At 43.2% G+C, this 12909-nt stretch overlaps 1 protein-coding gene across 2 annotated transcripts in view; it reads left to right on the plus strand.

The window, feature by feature from the left end:
* The first annotated feature begins 1347 nt into the window (after positions 1-1347).
* POPDC1 (popeye domain cAMP effector 1) overlaps positions 1348-12909 on the plus strand; it is a 37322-nt gene continuing 25760 nt past the window's right edge. The window contains exons 1-5 of one of the 2 annotated variants that reach the window (XM_002714830.5): positions 1348-1594; positions 6189-6425; positions 8886-9010; positions 10509-10696; positions 11432-11540. In XM_002714830.5, coding sequence (XP_002714876.1) covers positions 6197-6425; positions 8886-9010; positions 10509-10696; positions 11432-11540 — 651 coding nt within the window. In that variant the 5' untranslated portion in view covers positions 1348-1594; positions 6189-6196. Of the gene's footprint in view, positions 1595-1673; positions 1836-6188; positions 6426-8885; positions 9011-10508; positions 10697-11431; positions 11541-12909 lie in introns of those variants that run through there. The other variant, XM_008263326.4, reaches the window with a different exon arrangement.

The raw sequence follows: 12909 nt of genomic DNA on the forward strand, positions 1-12909 counted from the left end.
TATGTAACGACAGCCACCAAAACGGGCAGTGGAGTATCTAGAAAGAATTGGCCTTGAATGCTAATCTTGGGCAGTCCTTAGCAAGTGGCAGACCTGGTAGAGATCTGTAAATATAACACATATTCCCATGCACAGAAAGTTGTCCCAAACTCCACCCTTAGTCCTTCACATGTTATAGCATTTACTGCACAAAACAATCCTTATGCGGTACGGGTGCAGTGGTTGTCATCATCATCGCCTTCCTCATGCCACAAAGCACAGAAAGGCTCAGCGACTTCCCCAACGTCATCCAGCGAGCTGGGATCTGTGTGCCACCGCAGCCCATGGTCTTGAACACCAGGCTGCCCCGCACCGTCACTAGAGAAACTTGACCCAGCAGGTACTCACTTTATGATGTACCTTTCTACCATCCGTGGAAGTCTTGTTTCTATTTCCGTCACCTTTGGCAAGCAGGAACAATCTCATTCCGTAATAATCAGGGCAAATTCGATCCCACAGTGGAACACCTGGGTGGAAACTGGGCACCTACGCTCTGGGCTGCAGGCTTTTAGGGTACCAGTGAGCCAGCGCGGGGGATGGGGTAGCACCTGAGGAGTGACCCAGCCAATGGGCTCTCTCTCAAATAAAACTAAAATAATAATAGACTCAACTCCTTTGTCCTACACCTTCCTTCCTCACGCCAACTCTTCATTATTTTCCCTTGCATTCCTCACACCCAAATAGCTGTCCAGTAAAACGGTGACCACTGGAGCATCCTCGCCTATCTTCTTTCCCATTTAGAGTCCCGGTCCACCAAATCTACGTGGCAAACTCAGGTGGCGCTTCGCCTGCTACAGAGGGGAGTGCAGGAGCAGCTGCACGTTATCAAGTCTCCGGTCCCGCGAGGCGGCGGCAGCAGCAGGACCGGTCCCCGGCGGGTCCCCGACGGCAGCTTCCTGCGTCCTGGGGGACAAGGCTCCGGCCTCTGCCGCCAGGCTCCGAGCCGCGCTCTCTCCGTGCCCTTCCCTGCGGGGCAGAGTCGCGGACGAGCGCCCGAGAGGAGAGAAGCCAGCGAGCCGCCCAAGTGTGAGGGGCGACGGAGGGCTCCGGTTTTCACGGCCCCTGCCGGTGTCTCCCTGTGGGGATTCCGCTTCTCCAGTGACCGCCTTGGGGGCGCGCGACCGACGCCGCCGGCCCCTCGAGGCCGTCCGCCCTCCACTCATGCCCAAACAAGGGCAGACTCCCGAAGCGCTGAGGAACCCAGGCGAGAAACCAGCGGGCGTTTCGAACTGACCGCCTGGGCGTGCGGAGGAGCGGGGCGGGGCGCGGACTCCGCCCTCGGGTGTGTGTTGGGGGGGGGGGGGTCGCCTGGGCGGCGGGCGCGTGCGCGGTGCGGCCCCAGCCCGGCCGCCGCCGCCGCCGGCACGGCGATGCCTATTTTAGTCAAAGCCGCTGCGGACGCGGGGACCCAGCCTCGGCCGCAGAGCCTCCGGACCCGCCCGCCGCCCGAGGATCGCCCGTCGGGAGCCCGTCGAGCCGCCGCGCCCGTAGCCCGCCGCGGACACCCCCAAACTTTGACCGGCGCCGCTCGGGCTCCGTGCCGGGAACAAGCCAGGTAAGGAGCTCTGGGTGCAGCTGCTTCCCGCTCTGCCCGCCGCGCGCCGGGCTCCTCGCAGCCTAGTGCTCCCCGGGCTAAATCGGGAAGCGAAAGTTGGATCTGGCTCCGCTGGAGCAACTTTGGCGGCTCGGGCTGCAGCTGCCTGCCTGGTCGCCGCGCTCTGCCCCTCCTCGCCGGCCGCGCCCTCCGGTGGCGCCCTGTCCTTGGAAGCTCTAAGGGGACGCAGACCCTCCCTCAGGTGGGTCGGACAGTGCCAGTGCCCTCGGTGCTCGTTCTCACCGAGCGCCGGCTCCCGCGCTGTGCGCTGGGCGAGCTTCTTGGTGAGGTCCGCACTCCCGTCCGCTGGGCTCCCACTCTGCCCCGCGGAGTGCCCGCCAGTCCCGCACCGAGGTGCGCGCGCCCCGGCTCTGCGCCCGGGTTCAAGGCGGGCGCGGCGCTGGACAGGTCGGGTCTCAGCGCTCGCCGCTCCCGGTGCGTGGTCAAGGAGAACGGTTGCGGCTGACCCCCCTGCTTTCAGGAGCAGGGTGAGCGGAGTCCCCGGGGGAGCTCCGGCGGCGGGGGATCCCAGGTCCTCGCCACCCGCAGGAGCCCTTGCTCCCGAGCCTTAGGAAACGGGTTGTTGCCAGACAAGCCCCAGAAATGGCCTGCTTTGTAGCGTTGAGTGCGAAGACTCTTAGGATCTTAGTGCCGTTTGCCGTTCGGAAGATGTGCAAGATTCAGTTAGAATTACGTATTGAATTAAATCTGCGAGCACGACTTTTACTCATGGTTGTGTTAGTTTGGTTTTTGTGGTTTGGTGACTGTTTGGTGTGAGTTTCACCATTTAGCTATTTAGCCCAGCAGCACCTGTTTGAAAAATAACAAACAGGACTTTATTAGACCAGGTAATTTAAGGAATTGGGCTTTGAGGAGCTGATGAAAACGTTTCTCTTGATTTTATAAAAATTAATGTGAAAGTTTACCAATTTACCAAAGTCTAACTTTCCTTAGACACATTCGTTCTCTGTAGCAGGGTAGGTAAGCCGCATAAATCCCTTTGGTAATCAAAGTTAGTTAAACCGGTTAAATGATGAATATTTATTGACAATTAGACATATTCAGTAAGGTGTGGTGCCAAAATATGTTGTAAGATGATCCCACCTTTTAAAAATGGCTATTCCTGTTTTCTGGTTATTGGGTTAGCAGATTGTGGTTTTCCTATCTTTTTTTCCTTGGATCAGCAGTCGCTAACTTTTAGTGCCACCGTAACCACTTCTGTAAACCTGAAATTGAACTACAGTGGATTAGCAGGCAGTAGGGTGTAATCAGTTGGATGGGAGGTGAGATATGTGTTGGTTCTTTACTATGTAAATGTGTCATAGAGAGACAGGCTATGGAAACTTGGGCAGATTTAAAGACAGTCTAGTACAGGAGCCTCCATTCCAAGGGAAAAACAGACCCGAGGAGCAGAAGTGACTTTCCCTGGCTTATGTGGCTCCCTGGTGGCTTGTGATTAGAACTTGACTCAGCTCAGGAAGGCGAGGCCCTCTCCTTGTTTGCTCTCCGCGATCCAGCAGGCTGAAAGGTGATTTCTGCACGTTTTGTCGGGTTTCTATCCCTGTGCTGTGACTTCCCTTCCTGCCTCAGGGGTGTTCTCTACTGAGGGTGAGCTTTGGGAGTACACAGTTGGGTAAACCTCGGACCTGCCTGTAGTTAGAAGAGCACACGGAAGACAATGGGAACGCAAGCAGGTTCCAAAGTGCCCCTGGAGTGGCGATTATTATGGTGGCATGCTAGAGTAGCTGACATTAGTTTAGGAGAGACAGAGGGCATTTGTTACCATTCTGTCTCCTACAGAAACTAGGAGAGGAATAATTTTGATTTGACCTCAAAAGCACACTTTGTATAAATGGAATTTTTAAAATAATGACCCCCTCATCCCCATAAGCTTGTTGATTCAGACATTTGGAAAGCAGTTGGATTTTTATGCTGCTTTCCTTTTTGCAGCAAATCAATAACTAAATCAACCGTTACTGTTATATATTATGTAGAGATATTTAATTGATTTGATCATTTCACAGTGTGTGAATTTGTGAGGTTTTTTGTGATCTGAAGAGGAATTGAATCCTTTAATATTCGTCTGATAACATCCTTTCAAAATGTTCACTCTGTACCAATTATTCTACAACCTAAAACTGTTAGTATGTTGAAAATAATGAACAGAAAAGTAAGGTCAGTTGCCTAATCTTATTTTCAAAGAAATGCATTACTTCTAAATTAAATTCAAAAGTGGGTCAACATTTGGAATATTTTCCTGAAACAGAAAAACACATATTCTGTAAACCTGCAGAGCTTTTGTCAAGTACCAAATTTGTATAAATAATACTAGAAAAAGTCTTTTTAAGGACCAGAAGCAGAGGATGGGTAATATAGGCAGAAAATAGTGCCACTGTGTGTTGTTTTACATAAGCATGCATGTGTCAATGTGTATTCTTGAAATGTGTTTGCTATGGATTTTAATATTAAATAGCCAAATGTGTATTCATGACCCCACCTACATATAAGTAAACTAGAAGTACATCGATGAGTAAACATTGTCCCAGCCTCACAGAGGGTGGAGGGTAGTTAGATGCTACCAACTAAAATGATGATGGGACAAAAGTAGGGATTTAAACTAAATAATAAAAGAAAGCTTAAATGTTATACCTAGGTATGGTACTGTATATGATTATATATTGTATGTATATATATGATAATGCAATGATTTAGTGATGCTACAAAATGATACAATGATTTAATGATGCTACAAAAATAGATTCTTTTAAATATCCCTTGCTAGGGCAGGCAATGTGATACAGGGGTTAAGCCAGTGCTTTGGACCCCTGTATTCTATATGGGAGTGCCTGGATTGAATCTTGCACCTGCTTCCAGTCTAGCTTTCTGCTAATAACAGCTCAAGTACTTGAGTTCCTTCCACTCACATGAAAGACCTGGATTGAGTTCAAGGCTCGTGAGGTCAACCTGGCCCAGTCCCAGCTGTTGTGGGCATTTGGGCCATGAATCAGTGGATAGAAGTTCATTCTCTCTCTGTCTCTCTCTCTCTCTCTCTCTTTCTCTCTCTGTGTCATTCTGCCATTCAAGTAAATAGGTAAGTAAATCTTTCAATAAATATCCTAAGCTTTCAAATAGTAAATATAAGGGTATTATTGCCTTTGAAAATATTCAAAAAAGTCTTTTTTCTGGTTGTCTTTCCTGTGCTTCCATTCAGTATTGCCAGTGGAACTAAGGTGGAATATACTAACTATAATTTGCTGTGGTTTATGAACATTGGTTGATAACTAGTTGTTCTGATTGTCTTTTAGACTAGCTAAGTACCTCCTTCTGCCTCCTCCACACAAGTAGGTAGAACCTCAATAAGTTTGTGGGAAGTATAATTAAAAGATGTTGAGGCTGGTGCTGTGGCACAGTGGGTTAACACCCTGGCCTGAAGCACAGGCAACCCATGTGGGCACCGGTTCGAGACTCGGCTGCTTCACTTCCGATCCAGCTCTCTGCTATGGCCTGGGAAAGCAGTAGAAGATGGCCCAAGTCCTTGAGCCCCTGCACCCGCGTGGGAGACCCAGAAGAAGCTCCTGGCTCCTGGCTTCAGATCAGCACAGCTCCAGCCATTGCAGCCATTTGGGGAGTGAACCATCAGATGGAAGACCTCTCTCTCTCTCTCTCTCTCTCTGTAACTCTGACTTTCAAATAAATAAATAAATCTTTAAAAAATAATTAAAAGATGTTTATTTTGGTGTGAAAAAATGGAAATTTATTCATATATGTGGTCTTTTAAAATTCATGAAAATGCATATTATAAAAAATATTTATGATTTTCAATTTTTTGCACCCAAATGCATTTTTTTCTTTTCTTTCTTTCTTTCTTTCTTTTTTTTTTTTTTTTTGTTTGTTTGATAGATAGACATTGAGAGAGAGGGACAGAAAGGTCTTCCTTCCGTTGGTTCACCGCCCCAAATGGCTGCTACGGCCGGAGCTACACCGATCCGAAGCCAGGAGCCAGGTGCTTCTTCCTGGTCTCCCACATGGGTGCAGGACCCAAGCAGTTGGGCCATCCTCCACTGCCCTTCCGGTCACAGCAGAGAGCTGGACTGGAAGAGGAGCAACCGGAACTAGAACCCTACGCCCATATGGGATTCTGGTGCTGCAGGCGGAGGATTAGCCACGTGAGCCATGGTGCCGACCCCCAAATGCATTTTAATTTCATGTCCATAAACTTTTTGAAGTACCTTCATATTCATACACCTGCATACACACGTAAATACACACATGTGTATGTCAGGGAATAATTGTTATACTATGCTAAATGCTTTTAGTATTTAATTTCATTTCAGCATAAGGTAAATGAAAAAGTATTTAATAGATAAAGAAATAAATACATTTAATATGTGCAGAGCTGGGATGTGGAGCTGAGTATATGTAATTTGTAAGCACTTAGAGAAGTCTGTTTACCAACACTTAATGTATATACATAATTTTGGTGTAAAACCTATAGCGGTGATAAGATATAGTTGCCATTTTTATGACTCTCTTTTTGTTGATTTGTTTTTAACAGGAATTTTCATGATGAATTATACAGAGTCCAGCCCATTGGCAGAATCGGCTGCAACAGGTTTTATACCCGAGTTGGAAAGTATCATACCTGTGCCTTCCAATACAACCACTTGTGAAAACTGGAGAGAGATACATCATCTAGTTTTTCATGTAGCAAATGTTTGCTTTGCAATTGGGTTGCTTATTCCAACCACTCTCCACCTGCATATGATACTTCTTAGGGGAATGATGACTATGGGTAAGAGACCTGTTGAAGATTTTCATAACTCTTCTGGAACGGGCGGCAGATGGGCTTTGTACTGGGGCTTCAGAGTATGCCTGGTCAGGTCCATAGCTTCCAAAACAGATGTCACTGTTGCTCAGTTAGTCTGCCCAGTGACTTAGAACACAGGCCTTCACGTGCCGTATTGCTTGCTTACTTACTTTGGATAAAACTATGGTTTTCATATATTGCTCAGATTTTCTGTATATCAGAAAATCCATTCAGATGCAAGAGTGAGAACTTTAGAGCCAGACTATGATTCAAATCCTGATTCCACTCCTTACCTTATTGTGTAATTTGGGCAAGGGATTTAAGGTTCTATCTCCATGTGTCAGATAATATAATATAACCTCTTAGAGTTGTTGTGATAATTAAATGAGTTGTGTGTATGTGTGTGGCATGCACATGAGAGAGAGAGAGAGAGAGAGAGAGAGAGAGAGAGAGGCAGGGAGGGAGAGAAAGAGAGGGAGAGAGAGAGAGAGAGAATTTGCCTTAGAATAGTGTCTGGAATGCAGTAAGTACTATGGTCTTAACTAATAATTTGAAAGGACACATACTTGTTGTGGCCAATAAGGCAAAATGGAAAATAAAAATAATTACCAGATACAATAGTTAAGGGATAATACTATTTTTGGCTTCAGTTAACCTTAATGAAGCAAGTTAAATTGATTTACATCAAAATATTGAAACAATTGAATCTCTGTTATGGCCAGTGATTCTTGCTGAATTATTCTCTATGTGATTATTTCCCTGTTTGTCCACTTACTCAGGTGCAGTTTTGCACACCTGTAATGTGTCAGACTCAGATTGAAGAAGGTGGTCTCCTTCTTGACTCCTGTGGGAGCTGGGAGAGCACAGAGCAGAGCCAGGACCAAAATGGGCTGTGGCCATCTCAAAGAGTGACTTAACCACTAACTGCAATGTCTGCCCAGTCATGAATTTTAGAACAGAGTTTTAGAGGAGTACTATACAAAAGCGATCACCTGGTCTAACACTCTGTGCCATAAATGCAGAAAGTAGAGGCCTAAACAAGTAGAATAAGCTACTCAAAATTAACATAAGGACAGAATGGCCCAACCAGGGCTATAATTCCGGTTCTCCCCTGTCTCTCGGTCCTTCTATTATCCTGACTCCTTTAGGTTATAATATTTTAAATCACTCCAACATTTGCTGTGAAATATTATTTAAAAACACTTTAATTTTTATCATTTTGGACTTTATTCAGATACTTTAAATCATTCTGATGAAACAAAAAATTGCAGATGAGTGGTGATGCTCAAGTGATTGAGTTCCTACCACCCACATGGGAGAGGTGGGCTGAGTTTCCAGCTCTCAGTTTCAGCCTGGCCCAGAACTGGCCATTACGAGCATTTGGTGTAGTGAGCCAGTGGATGGAAGCTCTCTGTCTTCTCTCTCTCTGCCTCTCAAATAAATAATAAAATTTAAAATTTGCAAATGAATAACTTTTTATATAGGAGGTTGATTTTTTGTACATGTGTATGTATGTTGATGTATTTGTACCTTAGTGATAATTTTATTTTAAATTAAAAATATGTTAATTCTCACACCATCAAATTGACACAAAAACAACTAGAGATTTTTTTATAAGGTAAGAGAATTGGTAAGGAGAAACAGGATGATTCCCATAGGTAAATGAAAAGTCATCAAGTGAAAATGTAGATAGCTAAAAAAATTTTGATAAAATATTTAGGCCCACCAACAATGCTGGAAATGCAGAATAAAATACAGAATTCCTCACTATCAAATGAAATTTTTTCTGTTTTACGATGTTGACAACTTGATACTAGCATTCTCAGTTAATAGGACTGCAAATTTGCACAGATTTTTTGGAAAACAATTCTTTAGTGTCATTAAAAGCTGTAAAGTTCATTCTTTGATTCACTTGCAGTAATCCAGTGCAAATAAACAAAAACAGAAAGATTTTTTATATACAAGATTTTTTGGCTAATTAGCAAAAATTGTAACCAAAAAACTCATCTGTCCAGCACTAGGGAGATGGTTAAATAAACTACAGTTTGATCACTTACAGTAATTAAAAACTATCTTTACAGAGAGTTTTAATAAAATGGGAAAACCATTGCAATAAATAAAAAAGTTGGGCTTTTGATTATAGATACAAAATCTTTTGCCATCAAGTAAACCTTGTATGAAAACTGTAAAAGAGCATTAAATAACAATAGTGATTTTCTTTCAGTGGTAGAATTAATGGATTTTTCCCCCTTTGAAAATTATTTTCTATACTTTACAAATTTCCTGCTACCATGCATGTGTTTTTCTAATACTCAGACAAAAAAAAACTCAATTTGATATGAGTTATTGCTAAAATGTGATTAGAATACTACAGATAAAGAATATACGAAGCTCCCTGCTGAAGCTCTTCCAGACATCTAACACATTAACTCTGTCATTCAACAGGTTGTGCCCTTTATATCGTGTGGGCCACACTCTACCGCTGTGCCTTGGATATAATGATCTGGAACTCGGTATTTTTGGGTGTGAACGTTTTACATCTTTCATATCTTTTGTACAAGAAGAGACCGGTAACTATTCCAATGAATAAATAAGTGATTTTAAAGTTGGAAGTTTTTTAAAATTACTTTGTCCAGACTCAAGAATGAATGTCTAACACCTTTAGTCCCTTTAACACTTACTCCTGCATGCCCTTGTTCCTATCAGCCATGACTGGCACACACTAGGGGCTCACAGAAACATTTGATGAATGAATGTTTTCCGAGAAGAATCAAGAGGGCTTCGTGAGAAATTGGGCTTGAGCTGAGAGTTGCGGAGTGAGCAGATTATTTATATGTGCCAGTGGGTCGTCAGATCATTTGTTCATGACTGTGCCACGATGGCTGGTACACCGGCTAGAAGCAGGAAGTGTTTGTGAAGGAATGGCTCTACACACTTGTTACCAGAGCTCTGGAGTGGGGGACATAGGTGAGAGGAATGATGAGGATCACAGTTCCTGAATATCGGAACTTGCTGGAACCCTAAAATACAAGGTTCAGAAGTTACTGATGTGATCGTACTATGACATTAGAGAAAGCATTTAGGGTCTGTGCTTTTCCTGGGACCATCAACCTGCTTTGGGAAAATATAAATGATGTCTCCATCAGAATGAAACAACAGGACAAGCAGGAGCATCACAAACACTAGAGTGACGTCAGGTTGGAGCAGCTCTCATGATCCAGGACCACAAGCTTATGCAGGCATCTGCCAGGGATTTCACTGGGACAGAGTTTGTTCACAGTGCAGTGTAGGTTTCCATCTACCCAGTTAGTGTAGCTTCCAGAAACGACTGCTGGGCCTGGAGCCTCCGGGGTGTGATCTGGGCCTTGGAGAATCTGACAACAGAGACGATGAAGCTATTTTGCTTTTTTTTTCTTCCACTAGCCAGTCTTATTTACCAGTGGCTTCTCCATGCCTCAGAGTTTATTTCAGCTTAGCATGAAACTGCTACACTGAGACGCTTTCACACCCTCTTCCGTTCTTCCACTTTGCTTGAGAACACATAAGTAAGAAGTAGTGATCACAGCTGTGGATGTGTGTCTTCTTATATTGGTACATTAGAATTACATGAAGATAAAATGCTTTACATACTGATTTTTTTTTGTAGATTTTATTCCACATTGAGTCCTATGTTGTTTGTGTGAGTTTTTTCCATAATATTTAATGTAATTTCTTTCTGTGGAACAAAAGGTTTTATGTCACTTATAGAAGGTGCTAAGATTGGGAGGGTGAATGCTGTGACAACATTCAAAACCTTGACAGTTGCTTTATAGCCCATAGGAAGAGATGTGATCAGTAGTGCACATCTTCCCCTTATGCTCTCAAGAATTCAGTTTAACTACAAAGGTGCCCTTTTAGCATCTAAAATATAAACTTAGATCACCACTTACTCTTGCTGGAAGATTCCATTAACCTAACCACAGGAGGGCGATGATACATATCACAGGTTTATGTTTGTTCTCAAAACTGTATTTATCCACGGGAGGCAAGGTTTGGAGGCTGCTGCATGAAGTCATTGCTGCCTTTCAGGTAAAGATCGAAAAGGAGCTCAGTGGCATCTACCGGCGATTGTTTGAACCACTGCGGGTGCCTCCAGACTTGTTCAGAAGGTTGACCGGACAGTTTTGCATGATCCAGACCCTGAAAAAGGGCCAAACTTATGCTGCAGAGGATAAAACCTCAGTTGATGACCGTCTGAGTATTCTCCTGAAGGGAAAGTAAGTACTCTGTGGAAACAGAAAGGCCTAGTTTGCCTTGAATTGTGTTGTGGCCTCGGGGAAAGAACCAATGGAAGGAAATGTTGCCAACCCATGGAAGAAGCAGTCACAGATTGTGGTGGTGGTGAAGTTTCACTTTACAACTTTTCTGTAGAGTGCAATAGAACAACCTGCTACATAGAAGCATTCACTGCTCTGAATCCTGTTGATACCATAATTTTCCATTGTAAATACTTTGACTAATTTTGATCTTTTATTTAAAGTTAATGAGAAAAATTTGAAGTAGGTTTAAATCAGACATTCAAGCCCATGCTTATGCATGCTTCAGAGGCAATTTGTTTATTTTTTGAGTATCAAAAATATAATTTCTAGGAATATCAGACCTCTAGGGAGAGAGCCAGTGTATGTAGTGCTAGCAAAGCTATTAATAGCTCCCCCTTCTTTCTCAAAAGTCTCTCAGTTTGAATAGCAGATTGCTTGGTTGTTCCGTTTGTAAGAGAGATGACAGCCATCAGAAGGCTCATGTCTGGTTCAGTACTGAATGCTGGGTTTTCTTGTTCTTACATTATTTTTTTAATTAAATGCTTGTGCCTCAGGAAGTACTTTTAATTATGCCCATCCTCTGTGGAATTTTTGAAACTTCAGTACTGTAGAAAGTATAGTCCTGTCAGATTACAATGATGTTGAGGAATTGTAACATGTGATGTGTTTACTAACATTGATTTTTGTTGTCAGAATGAAGGTCTCCTATCGAGGACATTTTCTGCATAACATTTACCCCTGTGCCTTTATAGATTCTCCAGAATTTAGATCAACTCAGATGCACAAAGGTGAAAAATTCCAGGTATGTTTTTAAGAAGATTGAAACTAGTTTATGTCTCATTCAAAATTCAAAAGATATTAATAGTAAAGTAACCATGATTGACTGGAAAAACAGGCTACCATATGGCATGTATGCATGACCTCATTTTTTTAAAAAACTTAAAATAGTGTGTAGTACACAAAAAGAGGTCTAGAAAGGTATATATATTTTAATTTGGCCATAATTATAATTCTCTTATTTCTGGGTTGTGACTTCAATTGCTTTTTTATTTTCATTTTGCTTATTTGAATTTTTATAATTTTGCCATAGAAAACACAATTTTTTTTCTTATGGGAGACAAGGAAAATGTCAGTGTTCCTAAAAACATGTAATTGATTTTGCCCTAGAAAATTTATTTTGTTAATCCTTATGAAAAAAATCAAATCACCTTATTGCTTTATACTTAATGAATCTGTTTAAAGGAAAAAATTAAATTCTTTTTTTAAAAGATTTTATTTATTTTAGTTGAGAGGCGGAGTTACAGACAGTGAAAGGGAAAGACAGAGAGAAAGGTCTTCCTTCCATTGGTTCACTTCCCAAATGGCTGTAATGGCTGGAGCTGCGCCAATCTGAAGCTAAGAGCCAGGAGCTTTCTCCGGGTCTCCCATGTGGGTACAGGGGCCCAAGGACTTGGGCCATCCTCTACTGCCCTCCCATGCCATAGCAGAGAGCTGGATTGGAAGATGGGCAGCCAGGACTAGAACCGGCACCCATATGAGCTACCAGCACCAAAGGCAGAGGATTAACCTGCACCGTGGTGCCAGTCCCAGATTAAATTCTTCATTAGTTTAAGCATGGACTGCTCAGTGTGATTCTTTTTGTATTAAAAAAAAAAAAAAAGTTGTCTATTACTTGGTACTTTGTCCTGTTTCTTCCCAGCCCTATCCTCCTGTTTTATTCACCTGGTGTGTTAGTAGGAAGGTAACCAAGAAGATGAGTGAGGGCTTCCTGGAGTCCCAGCCTCTGGATAAACAACATTGCAGAAATATCCTGAGGACAGGATTGCTTATAAGCGAGCGGGCAAATGTGTTTAGGTAGGAAATGGGCTTGAAGGCATGTTCCCACCTGCGGGGTGAGCAATGTCAGTGTATCTTGATGGCAGAATCTTATTTTAGAGTGTCATTTTGAGATGCAATACAATTTGGGATGCCATTGAGTAGAGATAAAGTAGAAAATTATTTATAGGCATACAATTCAGTTTATTTTGTTTTCGATGGTTTTAGCCATACCCTGCTCCCACTCTGCCAGAGTAAAACTTGTTAAAGTTCTGTGTGTTGACTAGGAGGTCTCACTAAGTTCACTGACAATGGGCAGCACTCTTCCCAAGCTGGCCGGGTTGAAGAAACAGAAG

The sequence above is a fragment of the Oryctolagus cuniculus genome, chromosome 5 (assembly GCF_964237555.1).
Source record: "Oryctolagus cuniculus chromosome 5, mOryCun1.1, whole genome shotgun sequence".
In the NCBI taxonomy this organism is placed as follows: domain Eukaryota; kingdom Metazoa; phylum Chordata; class Mammalia; order Lagomorpha; family Leporidae; genus Oryctolagus; species Oryctolagus cuniculus.